Genomic DNA, 20,054 nt, shown 5'->3' with positions numbered 1-20,054 from the left:
ACGTCACAGCCTTGCAGAGCTCCATGGAGGCCAGCTTTAGAGAGGCTAATGACACTGCCACGACTCCGGGCACTGTAAACCTTGACATGCCCAACTAGATTCAGGCCTACCTGGGCATAAAACAGGAGGAGGTACAATCCACTAGTCAGTTGGAAAGGGGGCACTTGGCAACAGCAATTCCAGGTTTGTTGAGGATCAAATGAAACAAGAGACTGCGTGGACTTTAAGGGCCTCAGTCTGCTCCAGACAGAAGGCAAAGGCTCTTTTTCGAAGTTCGATACTACCTCAAGCACAAACTTAGGATGCGAGCACAGAACCACCCTATTGTGGAAAAAAAACTTGGTAAAAGGTGAATAAGTCACTAGGGCCTGGCGTTCACTGTCCCTGCATGCCAAAGTGACCGCCACCAAAAATGTGACCTTCCAGGTCAGGTACTTCAGCTTACAGGAGCCCAGAGGCATAAGTGGGGCTTTCATCAGCTATGTTACTATCACATTAAGGGCTTATGGCACAGCAGGAAGCTTGATGGGAGGCTGCAATTGCAAAGGACAGCTAGAGCCTGCAGAGAGATGGGTTTACCTAATATATGCACTTAGAGGAGCCCTCACTAACAGGCCGATACAGAAAGAAGTGCGGGAGAGTGGGCGAGCACCCGCTCTCCCGACGCGCGCACAGGCCACTCTTCTGAGCACACGATTTAGTAAAAAAAAAAAAAATATTCAAATGAGGGCCCGCGGTAAAAGGAGGCGCTAGGGACACTAGCGCGTCCCTAGCGCCTCCTTTTTGACAGCGGGTTTGACAGCCGACACTCAATTTTTCCGGTGTTGGTTCTCGAGCCCGCTGAGAGCCACAGGTTCGGAAAACGGACGCCAGCATAACTGAGCGTCAGTCTTCCGATCCACGGGCACATTTTAATTTAATTTTTTTTAATTTTTAATTTTTTGGGCCTCAGACTTAATATCGCCAAGATTTTAAGTTGGCGGGTGTACAGAACAGCAGTTTTTTCTGCTTTTCTGTGCACTTCCCTGGTGCTGGCTGAAATTGGCGCCTGCCTTTGGGCAGGCGTTACTTTCTGTGTCGCGCGGGAATACCTAATAGGGCCATCAACATGCATTTGCATGTTGCGGGCGCTATTAGTTTCGGGGGGGTTGGCCGCACGTTTTCGACACACTACTACCCCTTACTGTATAAGGGGTTAAAATAGCGCGTTGAAAACGCACGGCCAAACGCGGGCTAACTGTGCGCTCCACCAGAGTGCACTTTACTGTATCGGCCCATAAGTTAGTCCTCAGACAAGAAAGAGATGGAGATGGTACTCAAACAGTTTTTGGGTAGAGCAGGAGAAAGGTTCTAGGGCCTTTCCGTCACACCAAAAGGCAAACCTCCTCCACTTCAAACTATAGGATTTCCCTGTGGAACCCGTTCTGGAAGCCAGAAAAATACGAGACTCATCCTCAGGTTCAGAGGTTGCAGAACTGCCCTCTCATCATCCAGGCTGCGAGGGCTAGAACTAGATGCTGGGATGGGGCAACCTCCCCCAACTTCGAGTAATGAGGGAAGGAGGAAAGACTTAGTATCACCGAGAGAAAAATAGGAGACCAGAGGGGTAAAACAACAGGAAGCAAGGGTAGGCTGCCCTGGGGAGAGGGGGTGCTGGGTTACTGTCTATGCAGAAGAGGCAGCAGTCCTTCTGTGGTTCCCATGCCCACCTTTCTCCTTCTGTGCCTGGCTGTCCCCCAAGCAAGCCTTGGCGCTGCCCAGTGCCACCAGCCACTTCTGTCTCTCGGCTGCATCCCTGGTCCTTAGGTACAATTGCTCCCCGGGAATAACCAGCTCCATCCGGGTGTCATCTGATGGATGCACTGCGGGAGAGAGAGAGAGAGATGAGTCAGAATGCAATAGGCAAAAAGGGCCAGGGGAATGGGTGGAGGTTTGGCACCTCTTCAGCACAGTGCTATGTGAGAGGAGAGCTGATCCAGCCAAGTACTGTCATGTGGCCTAGAATCCTTTCCTCTCCCAATTTCATGTGTACTGTTTGAATAGCCATTTATGTAAAGTATTAGAAAACCTCAGGTTTTCACCTCGACCCGGGCCATTCAACAAGGTTGAATTGAGCCTGGCTCCCTCCCTCCCCAGGGCGTGCCTGGTGATGCAGTCTCACTTTTTCTTAAAGAAATCAGAACGGCAGCTGCATGGATCAGCCTGTTCAGTTGATCTAGGATGAGGTGGCAACAATAACTAACATGTTAAAAATCTCCTACACAAAACCCTTAGGATTTTAGTGGGCATTTTGGCTCGCGGCGGTTAACGTGCTGCATTTGCAGAGTTTTCAACCGTACATGTGTCCCTTTTCCCTGCATGACTCCAGCCACAGATACAGTAAGCTTACGGAAAATTGCCCCCACTCTGAGCACAGCCTGTAGCTTGGAGCCCCTTATAACATGGACAAAGTGCAGAGTATCACCAGAGCGAGTGGGATGCCTAAACATCCAGATTCCATGGGTTTCAACCCATTCCTGGCAGCAGTTGGGTTTTCAGAATGTACAAAGTGAATATGCACAAGCTAGATTTCCATTTGCTGCCTCCACCACATGCAAATTTATTTCATGCATATTCAGTGTGGATAACCTGAAAACCAGGCTATTTAACATTTCTTTAAAAGATATGTGCCAATCCCAGAGAGCTAGAAAACCAAACAATTCACAAATCAAAAGAACAGTAATGCAAGCTTCCCTTATATCCACTGACCCACCAAAAAGGTACAGCACACACACACACACACACACACACACACTCTGCCCCACCATAGGTATCAACAGGACAAGTTTCACACACACACGGTAGAGTACAGGTAGCAGCAGTGCAAGCTTCCCTCATACACATTCTGCATCACCACAGAACAGGTACAGCATAGGTAGCAGTAATGCAACACACACACACACCCAAATCTACCCCACACAGTTACATCTACTATTTCATGCACACAAAGTTTACAAGCATATGGACAAAGATTTTACAAAGTATGATTGCAATTCCAAAACTCTTCCCATCTCCACTCTCAGGAATGCCTCCATTCAGTCCCTGTAAACTTACAAGCGAACATGACATATGCATGCAATTTTACCCGCGCAGGCAATTTTAAAGGAAGCCACTTTTGCAAGTAAAAGACTGTTTTTACCTATAGAGGTCTCTTTGAAATGACTCCCGAAGTGGGTCTCATCTCTGTCTTAAAGTGCTGCAATATTAAGGAAGTCATTTAGCCTTCCTGTGCATTTGGTTTTGGCTCTTGTGCTGAAACTGCCAAGAAGTGAACCAACAAGAGACAATGGGGCCCTTCATGACACAAGGCCTATTGTCTTTTCACACAGTGGCCAGATTCTCTGTAAAGGGAGATGGTCGGGCATGAGCAAGCTGCAGCGTGAAACTGGTCATCACGCCTTCCCCCCTTCTTCAGAAGCAGTAATGCAACAAGTGAGCCAAAGTACCAAGAAAGAAGAAAAGGAGAGGCAGATATGGTGTTCAAAGGCAGGGGCAAGAAAGATGAGCATCCAAAAAGGTAGAAGGGATCTCCAAAATTATCTGAAAAAGTGGAGGGAGGCAGGGAAGTGACGTGTATGACAGGGAAGAACATGAGGGATACGGGAAAGGTGAGCAAGGAAAAGCAGGTGTTAGTCCACCTGAATAAAAGGAAATCAAAGGCTGACAAAGAGAAATACAAGGCGATACCCTTTTTAGTGGATTCGCTTTTGGGAGCGAATACTCCCTTTCTCCTCGGGCAGAAATGCAACACCAACCCTTTTGTTCAGCCTTCAAAGAAGGGGTTGGAGATGGGCCACCTCTGGTAGGAAGGGGCACATATAGTTGAGGTGTTGATGCCACACCATTTATAAACACAGAGCATCTGCAGGGAACTAGCAAAACATAACACGGACAAACCTAAAAGTCCTGATGGGACACATCCTCGGATATTAAGGGAGCTCAGAGAGGTTCTGGTGGGAAGACTGTTCAATAGATCTTTGGAGATGGAAGTGATTCTGTGGGACTCCAGCAGGAAGGAAGTTTTCCCTCTTCAGAAGAATGGGAATAGGGAGGAGCTGGGATATTACAGACCAGTTAGTGCAACATGGGTGATGGGAAAATTAAGGGAAACTCTTCTGAAGGAAAGGGTAGCGATATCTTGACTCTAGTGGCCTGCAGGATCTGAGCCAGCAGGTGTTTACAAACGAGAGATAATTTCAGATAAATCTGATAGATTGCTTTGATCCAGGGGCCTAAGAACTAGATCAGGGACGTGCACTGGGTATAGCGTACATGCATTCCCTCAAAGGTTTTGATACTGTCTCTCCCAGAAACTTCATATATAAGCTGATCAGCCAGGAACGGACCCCTGCTTGAGTGAGATAATAGAGAGTGGTGGTGAAGAGAATTCACTCCAAGGAAAAAAAGGCAACTGGTGGACTGCCTTAGGGATCGGTCCTGGGGACAGCTCTGCTCAATATCTTTGTATGCAATATTGCAGAGGGAGGAATCAGAAAGTTTGCCTTTTTGCAGGTGACACTTGTGATCTAAGAAAGCTCAAGGAGGGCAGGCAGTGACATCAACCCCCAAAACGGCTGCATAAGCCTGGAGCTCGTGACCCAACTCTAACTGAATCCTCCTGCATTGACTTCCTACGGGGCATGATTGCGTTTTTCGAGCACCCCTGCAACCCTCTCCGGTGGTAGAATGACATTGCATTTAATGGAACAAAGTCAGCATGGCTTTACCCAAGCCAAGTCTTGCCTCACAAATCTGCTTCATTTTTTTGAAGGAGTTAATAAACATGTGGATAAAGGTGAACCGGTAGATGTAGTGAATTTGGATTTTCAGAAGACATTTGACAAAGTTCCTAATGAGAGGCTTCTAAGAAAAGTAAAAAAATCATGGGATAGGTGGCGATGTCCTTTCGTGGATTACAAACTGGCTAAAAGACAGGAAACAGAGAGTAGGATTAAATGGACAATTTTCTCAGTAGAGGAGAGTGGGCAGTGTCGTGCCTCAGGGATCTGTACTGGGACCCGTGCTTTTCAATATATTTATAAATGATCTGGAAAGGAATACGATGAGCGAGTTAATCAAATTTGTAGATGACACAAAATTGTTCAGAGTAGTTAAATCACAAGCGGATTGTGATAAATTGCAGGAAGACCTTGTGAGACTGGAAAATTGGGCATCCAAATGGCAGATGAAATTTAATGTGGATAAGTCAAAAGTGATGCATATAGGGAAAAATAACCTATGCTATAGTTACATGATGTTAGGTTCCATATTAGGAGCTATCATCCAGGAAAAAGATCTAGGCATCATAGTGGATAATACTTTGCAATCATCGGCTCAGTGTGCTGAAGTCAAAAAAGCAAACTGAATGTTAGGAATTATTAGGAAGGAAATGGTGAATAAAACAGAGGACGTCATAATGCCTCTCTATCGCTCCATGGTAAGACCCCACCTTGAATAGTGTGTACAATTCTGGTCACCGCATCTCAAAAAAGATATAGTTGCGATAGAGAAGGTACAGAGAAGGGCGACCAAAATGATAAAGGGAATGGAACAGCTCCCCTATTTATTTATTTATTTTATTTATTTATTTGATGAGTTTTATATACTGTTATTCGGTTGAGCCATCATAACGGTTTACAAAAGTATACATATCTTGAAACTGAGCATTAGTAAGAACAGTAAACAGATTCTTAACAAATGTGTAGTAGTATAGAGACATTTGAACCATTGAACAGTATTAGCAAATGGATATCAAGTCCAGAAGGAGATAAAATGAGGAAAGTCTAAAGAGGTTAGGACTTTTCAGCTTGGAGAAAAGACGGATGAGGGGGGATATGATAGAGGTCTTTAAGATCATGAGAGGTCTAGAACAAGTAAATGTGAATCAGTTATTTACTCTTTTGGATAATAGAAAGACTAGGGGGCACTCCATGAAGTTAGCATGGGGCACATTTAAAACTAATCAGAGAATGTTCTTTTTTACTCAACGCACAATTAAACTCTGGAATTTGTTTCCAAAGGATATGGTTAGTGCAGTTAATATAGCTGGGTATAAAAAAGGATTGGATAAGTTCTTGGAGGAGAAGTCCATTACCTATTAATTAAATTGACTTAGAAAATAGCCACTGCTATTACTAGCATCAGTAGCGTGGGATAGGCTTAGTTTTTGTGTATTTGCCAGGTTCTTATGGCCTGGATTAGCTACTGTTGGAAACAGGATGCTGGGCTTGATGGACCCTTGGTCTTACCCAGTATGGCGTGTTCTTATGCATAAAAAGAAGTGGACTTACAAAAGTTCTCTTTTATGAATGCTGCTGCAGTGCTGATGGATGCAGGCCCCGATGGGAGTGAGTTGGCCGACCATGTGGCATCAGAGGACAGCGGAGCACTCAAGGGTGAGATGGGAGATAGTGCGCCGACCTGAGCTGGTTCGAGGCCCTGAGATCGGTTATGGCGAGCCTGAAAACTGAAATACAAGCTGAGAGGTGGGTGGAAGATACTGAGGTCCGCTTGGAAGATCAGGCCTCAGAGTTGGCTGGATGTAAGACAGCCCAAGATAAACTTTTGCAAACTAACCTGGAATTGCTGAATTGTACTGAGGACCAGAAAAATAGGTCAGAAGAATTAATCTAAAGTTTCATGGGATACAGGAGAGCCCTGAATTTGCTGACTGCAAGAAAGTAGTTGTTGGCATATACGAGCAAGTTCTAGAATCGTGTGTGGAAACATCAGAGACACCTGCAGTGAAATTGGAGACAGCACATCGTGTTTTAGGGCTATACGCAATAATCGACCACACGACATAATAGCCTGCTTTCATAGTTTCTCCTTAAAAAAGGACATTGCTGCAGTGGCCCGGAAGTCTAGGTTCATAATATGGAAGAGCCACAAGGTGGAAATATATCAGGACTTAGCGATTTCAACCATACAAAAGCACAGATATTTCAGAGAGGTTGTCTCTATGCTTCAAAGGAACAATGTCAAGTACCGGTGGCTGTTCCCATTTGATTTGAGCTTTTGTTTGGCTGGAGTGGCCTCCCATGTTACCACAGTGTCTGAGGCAGTGGATAACTTGCAAGCTGTGGGTCTGGAAGTTACTTCCTCGGCTACCATCGCACCCGTACCAGGAGGTGGACGACTGTGTAATGAAACTCCAAGATACCAGCAAGTGTACAGGGGAGGGAGATGTCTTGGAGGCATTCTGGCGGTTCACTTCCTTCCAAGGAGCCTCCAACTTGAATTGTTTGGTTCTTTTGAGTCATAGGCTGACTGAGTCATATGGAGACTTAAGTGTTTCTGATTTTCCGCATTTTTCCAGATGTTATACCAATGGATTTGTTTAGAATTTAGTTGAGTTAAAAGGGTGGATTCTTTAATAATCTATGCTCCTTTATCCATAGCTGTGTCAGGGGAGGGGGTGGAGTGGCTAGTTGCACAATGTCTTCGTTCCTCATGGAGGTGTTCTACCAGAGTGGGAGGTAGATTTGTATTGGAGGGGTGTTGGGGGGGCTGGGGAAAGGGAGGTATTGGAGGATTAGGTTTGGGTATTTGAATAGCTATTTCTTTGAGGGAGTTGGGTAAATCTTTAGGCGGGGTGGGCCGAGATGTTACGTACAGGGTATGGGTTGGTGTTGTTCAATAGTCATAAGTTCTTTACAAAATGGCAGGGCTATGCATAATTTCTATTAACACTAAGGGTTTAAATACCCCATTAAAGAGGAAACTATTATTCCAGGAGACTAGAGATTTACAAGTCAATGTTATCTTCTGCCAGGAAACCCATCTGCTTAAACGCACAGAACGGTTGTTATGGGGTAGGCTTTTCCCTCAGCAGTTTTTGGCCTCTGCTACGGTTAAAAAGAAATACTGTGCCATTGGTGCAAAACATTCTGCATGATTTGGAAGTTTGGCACAGCTTGAGTTTATCCTGGTTAGGGAGAATTGCCACGACAAAAATGAATATACTCCCTAGGCTGTTATACTTATTCCAAACACTTCCCATAGAGGTTCCCAACAGTTTACTGAAATCATTGCAGAAACTTATTTTTTATTTTATATTGAGGAGAAGACCTTCGCGAATAGCCAGACGAGTACTCTATCAACCAAAAGTTCAAGGAGGGATGGGTGTACCAGACATCAAAAAATATTTTCTAGCAGCTCAAGTAAAGCAATTGTTGGGTGGCATCTGGGGGAGTCCATAAAACAATGGGTCGCTATAGAACAAAACCTAGCTGGCGGAATAAAATTAGCGGGTAAAATTTGGCTTCCAAGAGATAGCATGATAATCGAGAAAACTATTTCCCCCTACTCCATATTTACTTTCAATTTGTGGGATAAATGGAAGGGTTGCTTGATTGGTGTTCAGTCAATATTTCAAGGTATCCCCATTTGCGACAATAACAACTTCCCACTGGGATTAGCACCAGAAAGGTTTCAACGTTGGTATCAATTAGGTATACGGACTCTGGGACACTTATGGGAGCAGGGACATATGAGTTATGATCAACTTTGGGACAAATACCATTTACCCCCACAGACAAATTTATGTATTTACAATTAGTACATTATATCCTTTCTTCTAATGTCAAGGTTCAACTGACATTGGAAAGGTCATTATTTGAAGGCCTATGCTTTATGGTTGGGAAACCTAAGAAATTGATTTCTGATGGGGAATTTGAAAAAGAAACCTAAACACATCCGGGCATGGGAAAGGGATTTGGGGGAACCATTAGAAGACGTAGAATGAGATGTCTCTTGCTATAGTATTAAGCAAAGTTCAGTGTCTTCCATGCTCATGGAGAATGGATATAAGCTGCGCTATAGATGGTATTTAACACCTTATAAATTAAATAAAATGAACTCCAATGTGTGCAGTAAATGCTGGAGAAAATGTGGGCAAGATGGATCATTCCATCATATGTGGTGGTCATACCCCGCTGTTGTCAGACTTTGAGACTCTGTTTTTCAGTATCTTTCTGACCAACTGGGGCACACAGTTTCTAAATACATCAAATGTTGCTTGCTCATGCTTCCGCACCAGAACTTTGACAGAGACCAACAGACTTTAATAACTCAAGTGATCATTACCACCCGATTGGTTATCGCCACAGCATGGAAACAAGTGGAGTGTCCGAGTTTTGCAGATGTTTTACAGAAAATTGCTCACGTTCACTACCTCAATAAACTGACAGCCACGCGTCACGATATGTTGGAGAAATTTCATAAATCATGGATGCCGTATGAACAATGGTTATCAGCAAACAATAATAATGCGTGAAACTATGGGGTGAAATTGAGGATTATTCATCCAATTGGGTATTGAATTCTCTTTAAATGATAATTTGACGCAAGAGACAAAGAAGCATAGATATGTCCATATTTTATTGTTCATTTTGGTTTGTATGATTTCCACATATAAAGTGATGAGATGAGATGTAAAACTATACAATGATGATGGATGACCTAGGGACAGGGAGAAGGAGTTGGGATTCTATGATTGTAAAAATACGGAACACATTATAAATGTTATTGACAAACATTGGTTTGCTGTATCGGTGAGTACAGGTTGTTATTGTTATCTCTGTCCATAATAAAACTTAAAAAAAAAAAAGAAGAAATACTGTGGAGTGGGTATTTTATTTGTGAGAACATTAGTAGCAGAGGGTATGGATATTAAACGCGATGCCAAGGCCAGATACATTGCTCTTAAAGTGATGCATTGCATCTTAAAGTGATGCTGGATGGAGAGTATATTACCGTCCACCTGGTCAAGATGATGAGACGGACAGTGAAATACTAAGAGAAATTAGGGAAGCTAACCAAAATTGGTAGTGTGGTAATAACAGGAGATTTCAATTACCCCAATATTGGCTGGGTAAACGTATCATCGGGACATGCTGGAGAGATAAAGTTCCTGGATGGAATAAATGACAGCTTTATGGAGCAATTGGTTCAAGAACCGACAAGAGAGGGAGCAATTTTAGATCTAATTCTCAGTGGAGCACAGGATTTGGTGAGAGAGGTAACGGTGGTGGGGCCGCTTGGCAATAGTGATCATAATATGATCAAATTTGAATTAATGACTGGAAGGGGGACAGTAAGCAAATCCATGGCTCTCGTGCTAAACTTTCAAAAGGGAAACTTTGATAAAATGAGAAAAATAGTTAGAAAAAAATTGAAAGGAGCAGCTACAAAGGTAAAAAGTGTGCAAGAGGCGTGGTCATTATTAAAAAATACCATCCTAGAAGCACAGTCCAGATGTATTCCACACATTAGGAAAGGTGGAAAGAAGGTAAAACGATAACCGGCATGGTTAAAAGGGGAGGTGAAAGAAGCTATTTTAGCCAAAAGATCTTCATTAAAAAATTGGAAGAAGGATCCAACAGAAGAAAATAGGATAATGCACAAGCATTGGCAAGTTAAATGTAAGACATTGACAAGACAGGCTAAGAGAGAATTTGAAAAGAAGTTGGCTCTGGAGGCAAAACCTCACAGTAAACACATTTTAAAATATGTCCGAAGCAGAAAGCCTGTGAGGGAGTCAGTTGGACCATTAGATGATCGAGGGGGTTAAAGGAGCAATTAGAGAAGATAAGGCCATCGCGGAAAGATTAAATTATTTTTTTTGCTTCAGTGTTTACTGAAGACTATGTTGGGGAGATACCCGTATCGGAGAAGGTTTTCATAAGTAAGGATTCAGATGGACTGAACCAAATCATGGTGAACCTAGAAGATGTGGTAGGCCTAACTGACACACTGAAGAGTAGTAAATCACCTGGACCGGATGGTATACACTCCAGGAGCTCAAAAATGAAATTTCAGACCTATTAGTAAAAATTTGTAACCTATCATTAAAATCATCCATTGTACCTGAAGACTGGAGGGTGGCTAATGTAATCCCAATATTTAAAAAGGGCTCCGGAGCGATCCGGGACACTACAGACTGCCTGCCTTCAGTGCCAGGAAAAATAGTGGAAAGTGTTCTAAATATCAAAATCATAGAACATTTAGAAAGACATGGTTAAATGGAACAAAGTCAGCCTGGCTTTACCCAAGGCAAGTCTTGCCTCACAAATCTGCTTCACTTTTTTTGAAGGAGTTAACAAACATGTAGATAAAGGTGAACCGGTAGATGTAGTATATTTGGATTTTCAGAAGGTGTTTGACAAAGTTCCTCATGAGAGGCTTCTAGGAAAAGTCAAAAGTCATGGGATAGATGGAGATGTCATTTCGTGGATTACAAACTGGCTAAAAGACAGGAAACAGAGAGAAGGATTAAAAGGACAATTTTCTCAGTGGAAGGGAGTGGGCAGTGTAATGCCTCAGGGATCTGTATTGGGACCCGTACTTTTCAATATATTTATAAATGATCTGGCAAGAAATACGACAAAAGAGGTAATCAAATTTGCAGATGATACAAAATTGTTCAGAGTAGTTAAATCACAAGCAGATTATGAAAAATTGCAGGAAGACCTTGTGAGACTGGAAAATTGGGCATCCAAATGGCAGATGAAATTTAATATGGATAAGTGCAAGGTGATGCATATAGGAAAAATAACCCATGCTATAGTTACACAATGTTAGGTTCCATATTAGGAGCTACCACCCAAGAAAGATCTAGGCGTCCTAGTGGATAAACACATTGAAATCATCGGTTTAGTGTGCTGCGGCAGTCAAAAAAGCAAACAGAAAGGGAATGGTGTCAAAAAAGCAAACAGAAAGGGAATGGTGAATAAAACAGAAAATGTCATAATGCCTCTGTATCGCTCCATGGTGAGACCGCACCTTGAATACTGTGTACAATTCTGGTCGCCGCATCTCAAAAAAGATATAATTGCGATGGAGAAGGTACAAAGAAGGGCGACCAAAATGATAAGGGGAATGGAACAGCTTCTCTATGAGGAAAGACTAAAGAGGTTAGGACTTTTCAGCATGGAGAAGAGATGGCTGAGGGGGGATATGATAGAGGTGTTTAAAATCATGTGAGGTCTAGAATGGATTAATGTAAATCAGTTATTTACTCTTTCGGATAATAGAAGAACTAGGGGGCACTCCATGAAGTTAGCATGTGACACATTTAAAACTAATCGGAGAAAGTTCTTTTTCACTCAACGCACAATTAAACTCTGGTATTTGTTGCCAGAGGATGTGGTTAGTGCAGTTAGTATAGCTGTGTTTACAAAAGGATTGGATAAGTTCTTGGAGGAGAAGTCCATTTCCTGCTATAATTAAGTTGACTAAGAAAACAGCCACTTCTTTTACTAGCAACAGTAACATGGAATAGACTTAGTTTTTGGGTACTTACCAGGTTCTTGTGGCCTGGATTGGCCTGGATTGGCCACTGTTGGAAACAGGATGCTGGGCTTGATGGACCCTTGGTCTGACCCAGTATGGCATGTTCTTATGTTCTTAACTGCTCTGGAAATCTACTGGAGGCCAACAATATTTCATCTCTACGATGCAAGTGAGTCTCCTGGATAAATGCCACCGTTGCATGCATGCGAATCAATTCCCTAAACAGCATCTGGTGTTTGAAAGGGGAGTTCAAGCCCTTAACATTAATTGACACATATGTTATACTACCCATGATCAAAATCTCGCTGCCCTCCCTTCGCCTTCCCTTTCCACTCTCTTCCCGTCAGCAGGTCACCTACTTCTTCCCCATATAGCCGACCACCCTACCTTTAGTGAAAAAGTGCCCAAAGACCCCTAGGAGACACCAACTTACAACCTGAGCCTTCCCCTTCCCCCCTTCCATCCCCTCCACTAACCCCAAACAATCCACGTCCACTAAACCTGTAGACCCCTACAAGAAGGAAGGAGCCATCCGGATGCTCCCCTCCCCGACATGATAACCAATCATAACATAATGAAACTCCCCCCCCCCCCCCCGATTGCTTCACCATAATGTCTCTTGCGGTCCCAGACTTCCAAAGTAGGAAAATTTATAATCGCAGTCTGAAGTGACCCGTAATTAAGTCACCATTTCCAGCATTGCAGCTTCCTCTGAATAAGCTCTGCTCCCCTACTCGGTTCAAGGGAGGAGAGTCTCTACGCTCATGGCGGTATCTCCCGGGTCTGTATGATCTGCCCTCCGGAATGCCTGGTGAGGCACCTCCCTCCAGACCCGGCTCTCTTCCACTTAGGAGCCACCTGCATGGGCTCTCCGATCCGAGGAGTCTCGATGGGCGGGGTCTGTATCCCAGCCGCCGTCAAAATAGTAAAGGCATCTTCGTTGGTTTTAACTATAGATGTTATCCCTTGAATAGTAAATGACAGGCCCCATGGATATAGCCACAGATACCAGATGCGTTCTTTCTGCAGAGTGGCTGTTAAAGGGTGTAGCTCTCTCCGTCTTTTTAGCATTGCTGGAGCGATATCATTGAATATAGTGAGTTCATGCTCTTCACACTTAAATTTTTCGAGCTCCTTTCATGATCCGTTCCTTTACCAGGAAGTTGTGCATACACACTATTATGTCTCTAGGGACATTGCGCGGGGCCTTATCCAGCGCTCTATACGCCCTCTCGATCACAACTCTCAAATGACTTGGGTCGGCTCCCGATTCTTCCACGGCAGCCAGCAATGCAGAGCAAATCAGATGAGCCACCTCCATGACGTTAGTATGCTCCGGGGTTTCAGGCAAACCCCTTATCCTGAAGTTTGATCGCCGCAATCTATTATCTAGATCTTCCAGTTTTAGAGATATCTCCTCCTGTTTCTGATGATATTCATCCATACTAGTTGCCAGCGCCAAGAGCCTTTTCCCCTGCTCTTCCACCAAGGCCTCGGCGTTCTCTACTTTCTTGCCCAAATCTCTCAGATCTGTCCGGAGATCCACAATAGACGCACAAAAATCGTCCCTTAAAGTCCGAATATCTTGTCTTATATCTTGGAACCAATTATTAAAGTCCTGCTTTGTCAGTGTGCCCAGGCGCTCTGCGCAGTCCAGGCACGCACGCTCTTTCGCTGAGGCTGTGCCATCAGCCTCTGCAGCGTCGACCATACTGGACAAGGCCTAAAATCTTGATCCACCCGCATCAAACGAAACATGAGTTAAATCAACCTGCTTTTTCTTGCTTGTCATGTTGCCCCGCTTTCAGGTATCTAATTCTGGTGCTACCTATCTAAATACATCACTCTTGAGGGGAAAAATATCAAGTTTGCCAGGGAAGGGGAGCGGAGAAGGAGGCTCAGGCGCCCATTCTCTCCGGATGATGTCACATCTGGACAACGTTTCTGGCGTCTGAATGACAGCTTGTTGGATGATAAATCTTGTACAGATTCCTTTTCTGATGATATACAAGCCTACTTAGATCTTAATCAGACCAGGAATGTTTCCCTTAGTATGATTTGGGACTGTTTGAAAGCTGTAGTTAGGGGTAAGCTCACCTACCTTAAGAACGAAAGGGCCATCCATAGGATGCGCCTTATGCAGCATATTGCTAAATTGGCATTGTCGGAAAGCGCACTTTGTACGTAGAAGTACGTGGAAATGGAGGCCACAAGGAGGGAAGTACAGGCACTAGATCTGGCAAGATGGCGTTCATTAGACATGCTTAAACAGAGGCACTTCGAGTTTAGCAATAAAGCGGAGCGGTTGCTTGCCCAGAAATTAAAGGAGCGAGCTGCGCAATCTCTTATCACTAAAATAACGGATTTATCATTCATTCATTTCTTTATGAATCGGGGGATATAAGCAAGCAATTTATGGCTTTCTACAAGGAGCTTTATGCTTCTGATGATACAGTGGGAGAACAGGACATTGAATCATATCTACAGGGAGTGGAGCTGCCCTCCTTGCCGGATAGGGCTCATGAGGTATTGAATAAAGAAATTACCCATGCTGAAGTTTTCCACACTATTCAGAGTCTAAAATTAGGGAAATCACCAGGGTTAAATGGTTTCACGGCCAAGTTTTATAAAACATTTCACCCTGTGGTGATCCCACCTTTGTTGGATATGTTTAATGCCCTTAGGTGTGGAGGTTTGATCTCGCTGGACTCTAATCTGGCTGGGATAACTCTTTGAGCTAAAAGCGGTAGGGATTCTATACTCTGCAGGTCCTATAGACCAATATCCCTGATTAAAATTGATTTAAAAATCCTTGCCAAAATTTATGATACATGGTTGGGTTTGATAGCTCCTTCTCTTATTCATGAAGACCAGTCAGGGTTTGCACCTGGGCGACTAGCCTCAGACAATGTGCGTAGGGTCTTGAAACTGATTTGGTGAGCAGAGCATAACCATACTCCCTTGGTACTATTAGCTATGGATGCTAATAGGGTACATTGGCCATTTCTATTTATAGTCTTCGAGAAAATGAATTTAGGTCCCAACTTTATTAGGTGGCTTAAATGTCTTTATGCGAGCCCCAGGGCCTGTTTAAAAATCAATGGGGCTTATTCCTCGCCTTCTGAGGTCAAAAGAGGTACTAGACAAGGTTGTCCCCGCTCGCTGTTATTCACTTTGTCTCTAAAACCATCATATACTACATTAAAAATGTTACTTACAAAAATTATATAAATTAAGACTAAATTGACATCATAACATATAAAGTGGTAACATTTAAATGTGGATATTGAACCATAGAGTACCAAACATGAGGAATCATCAAAATGAGTGTTGTGATGTCAGTTTAGTCTTAAATTTATATAATTTTTGTAAGTAACATTTTTAATGTTGTATATGATTGTTTATATGACCGTTTTAGGTTTAAAATTAATTGTTTATTTATTGTAGCCCCTGAGGCAGCCACTTATAAGGTGGCGAAACTCAGCTAGAGTCGGGCATTTTAATAAGTCTCCATCAAAATAAAGCATTTCTAAGGACATCTGGCATCTATTTCATTTTGTTCAATCCTCACGGCTTTTATCGATCGCCTTCCTCACTGCTTTCTGGGTCCATCCCTTTTATTTACGGTGCCTTTGGTAGAGTTTCAGGCTTTAGAGTTAAACATCTCAGTACCTAGCGATTGCTTTCTCGAATTGCATCTCACCTCCCCTTTTGAGTGGTTAAAGGGTGGGTGAAATATCTAGGGATTAAAATTGGACTGCATATAAAGGGGCTATTTGAACTTAACTATACTCCTCTATTATCCAATATTCAAAATGATTTAGACAGATGTGATAGGAAGGCCTTCTCTTGGTTGGGGAGGGTAGCTATCATTAAAATGAATGTGCTACCACGTTTTTGTTATTTCTTTCCAACCCTTCCCATCCCTGTACCTGCTTCTCTGTTGAAGCAATGGCAATGTAAGTTTCTCCACTTCATCTGGAGGCGTAGGCCTCCCAGAGTTGCCAAACCTGTTTTGTTTTTGGACAAATTGAGAGGGGGTTGCAAGTACCGCATCTGGAATGGTACTTTGCTGCATCTCAATTGAGTGCGTTCCTGCACTGGCATAGGATGTTGAGCTGAAACCATGGGCCCGCATAGTGTCCCAGGGAGCTGGGGACCCACTGCTACACATTAGCGCTTAGCATAAGGGACGGTTTAATCTTTCTGGTCTTTCCCCCTTCTCTAGTTTAATTTATAAGCTTTGGGGCAAGTGGAAACCTATGTTAGTGGGTGACAAACAGGCATAATCACTTAACCTCTTTTCTTTTCGACAGATCCTTTCCTCCAGGGAATGAACAGAGAGGAATAGAATGCTGGAGAGGAAAGGCTTTGTTTAAATGGGAGAAATTATGGGATGGTCAAAAGTTGCTGTTGCTCACAGATTGGCAACAGTCTTACCCGGTTACAAAATGGGACCTTTTTGCTTATAACCAGATTACTCATTTTTTCACTTCCACGAAGGTGGGTTGGGAGCTTAAGAAGGGCAGGTCTGTCTTTGAAAATTATTGTGCTCTAGCTGATAAACTTACCAATCCTATCTCTAATATATATGCATTACTAAATCATGATCCCCCAAAAGAAAATGTTTTTTCAAATTGCTTGGAAATGAGACGTGGAGGTAGGTTGGAGGATAAAGATTGGGATCAATGCTTTTTAGCAGGCAGTAGGAAATCAGGGGAATGGGTAGAAGGTACTCTACAGGTGGTATCTTAGCCCTGTTCGACTGACGACAGGTGTTGGAAGGGTTGTGGTGACAGAGGCACCTTTTTTGCACCCTGTGGTGGGAATGCCCGGCCATAGGGAACTTATGGGATGCCGTGTTTGATTTCGTTGGGTGGTGTCCAGGTTCCTTAATTAAGGACCTTAAAGCGTGTTTATTATATTTACCAACTTGTGTCGGTCCAGAGCTTTTTCAGAATTGGGTCCAGCAAGTGGACACGGCAGCTAGATGTGAAATTGCGTATCGGTGGTGCAAGCCGTCCGTCCCTTCACTGCGTGACATGTGCGTTAGGTTAGATAGGGTGTTCTATATGGAAAAGTTAACTGCTATACACAATGATAGGGTGACCAGATTTGAGAAGGTTTGGCGCCCCTATATACAATGGATGTCTAAGGGGTCCACATGATTGTGTACATTTATGGTGGTATTTTCTTTAAGTCAGGGTATATGGGGGTGGTATGATATTGTCTCCTTGGATGCCTCTGTTTTAACCTGTTGTCCTCTTTTGGGGTATGTATGAAGGTACTGGCTTAGCCTCTCTTTTTTCTCTTCTTTTGAGCCATATGTGTTTGCTAGCACATATATTAGTATCAATACTTATCTTTAGACTATGAGACTTTACTCAGTCACCTCTGAGTTTTAGATAAGGAGGGTGGCTCATGGGTGGGGGTATAATTATAAAAACACTCAGAAGCAGTGGTATGAAAGTTTATTTCAAGGTAACATGTTAATGACAATGTGATGCAGCATTATCTGCTGTCACAGAATTGTATGTTAAACTACAGCACTAAGTTATGTGTTATGGTTAATAAACATTAAATTAAAAAAAAAAGAAAGCTCAAGGAGTGGTTTGAGTACTTAGCAGTTAAAATTTAATGCACAAAAAATGCAGAATTATGCATTTGGAGTGTAGAAATTTGAGGGCACAAAACACAATGGGAAGTGAGATACTAAATGTTCGTCAACCAGGATAGAGACCTGGGGGCAAAACAAAGAGAATTCAAGGTAGCGAAACAGCAAAAAAAGCCAAAAAAGGGCTGCCGCGGTGCACAGGGAGACACATGATGCAGAAATAAGGAGGCAACAGTGCTTCTGTTCAGGTCATTGGTGAGACCTGGCCAGTTCTGGAGGCCATACTTCTGAAAGGACATCGTGCACAGGATCCAGAGAAGGGATAGCCAAATAGTGCAGGATCTACACCAAAAGCCCTCTCAGATGAGGCTGAAGGACCTCCATATGTATACCCTACAGGAGGATGGGATAGAGACATTCAGATACCTCAAAAGGTATCAATAATGAACAAGAAGCAAACCTCTTCCATAGCAAAGAATGCTCTAGAACAAGAGAACACAGTGGGAGTCTCCAAGGGTTCGACTCAAAGCAACATCAGAAAATATTTCTTCACAGAAGGGGTGGTGGATACGTGGAATGGCCTCCTAGCCAGGGCCGGTGCGTCCCATTAGGCAAGCTAGGCGGTCACCTATGGTGCCAACCATTAGGGGGGCCGCAAGTGGAGCCTATCCCGCTCGTGACAAAGAGGAGTAGAGATTCGGCGGGCCACAAGCAGTGCCCAAACTGTTCATGGCCCAGAGAAGCACACACTCGGCGTGCGTGAATGAGGTAGGAGTCGGGGCCGAGCACAACCGAGGTGGGTGCAACATAGAAGGTTTGCCTAGAGAGTGCCTAATACTCTTGCGCCGGCCCTGTATTAGCAGAGGTGGTAGAGACAAAACAGTAACAGAGAGAGCCTGAGACAAAAAGAGAGGATCCCCCGGGTGTGAAAAAAGTAAGGGGAAAGCAGAAAAGTGCAATTCAGCCTGGGAATGTTCCAGTCCTACTATGATTAAAGTATTTTGGGAACCAGTTTCTAAACTAAATTGACTTGAGAGTTATTAATTTACTTTATTCAGATTCTGAATACTTTAACAAAATTAACCTGGCAAAGGGGAAAAAAATGATCAATCTTTGTGATCTGCAAAGATTTAACAACACACAGAACTTGGAGCCAATACAAGCAGCCGCTGTGTATGAGGACTTTCATTTCCACTTAATACAAGTCACAACACTGGTTCAGCAGCATTCCTGTGGAACCCAGAGGTACGGCCACGAAGGGGACTTCCATCCATGCAGGTGCACCAAACACAGAATCAGACAGCAATCACCCAGAGCAGGGCTGCCAGCAGCACTGACAAAATAGGAGTAAGTCACAACTCTAGTGTAGACATCTGTAGTACCGGGGAGCGCTCAGATTGAGGGGACAGTGAGCATGAGACCTCATGAGACTGTAGTACTGGGGACAGAGAGTGTTGGAGCCATGAGGCTGTAGTACCCGGGAAGGCTAAGGCTGAGACCAGTGAGCGTAAAGTACTGGAGAGGGTTCTGTGAGCGTTGGACCCATGAAGCTGTAGTATTGGCGAAAGAAGAGTGCTGACCCTTCACAAACTAGATGCAACCGGGCCTAACTTTCAGACACTGACCTTTGATCTCACAGACTGCCATCTTCATGCTCCCCTTACTGCCTTTACCCACATCCTGCCGAGAATCGTAGTAGGACAAGATGCCACTCTCGAGCACAAAGTAACGAAGTTGCCAACCTGGGCAGAAACAAAAGGCAACGGTCATAAATCCTTCATATCTTCACGTCAGCTGTGTCCCCCACTCTCTCACTTCATAGAACCTGAAGCTGGCATGGCCCCAGATGCAAACTTCTGACAAGTTTCACCATTTTAGATTTTCTCCAGTGTTCAGCACTATTTCTGGAATTTAAGCCATCTTTTGAGCTTCATGTTAAAATAAGAAGTTCAAATCAGAATTAAAGGTGCCTACTTTCGGGACCCACGGAAACTGCTTTACAAAACTGACCTATAGAAGAGATTTTCAACTCTGTCCTGGAGGATCCCCAGCCAATCAGGTTTTCAGGAAATCCACAATGAATATTTATCAATTAAAATTTGCATGC

General features: G+C 43.6%; 1 protein-coding gene across 1 annotated transcript in view; it reads right to left on the bottom strand.

The window, feature by feature from the left end:
- LOC115087708 (pleckstrin homology domain-containing family A member 3-like) overlaps positions 1-20,054 on the bottom strand; it is a 78,273-nt gene that overhangs the window by 46,633 nt on the left and 11,586 nt on the right. Inside the window, exons 2-3 of the mRNA XM_029595203.1 lie at positions 19,573-19,689; positions 1,710-1,862 (exon numbers count right to left, since the gene is read on the bottom strand). Coding sequence (XP_029451063.1) covers positions 1,710-1,862; positions 19,573-19,689 — 270 coding nt within the window. The remainder of the gene's footprint in view (positions 1-1,709; positions 1,863-19,572; positions 19,690-20,054) is intronic.

This window comes from Rhinatrema bivittatum, chromosome 3 (genome assembly GCF_901001135.1).
Source record: "Rhinatrema bivittatum chromosome 3, aRhiBiv1.1, whole genome shotgun sequence".
Classification (NCBI taxonomy): domain Eukaryota; kingdom Metazoa; phylum Chordata; class Amphibia; order Gymnophiona; family Rhinatrematidae; genus Rhinatrema; species Rhinatrema bivittatum.
This window is presented reverse-complemented; position numbering and strand designations above follow the sequence as displayed.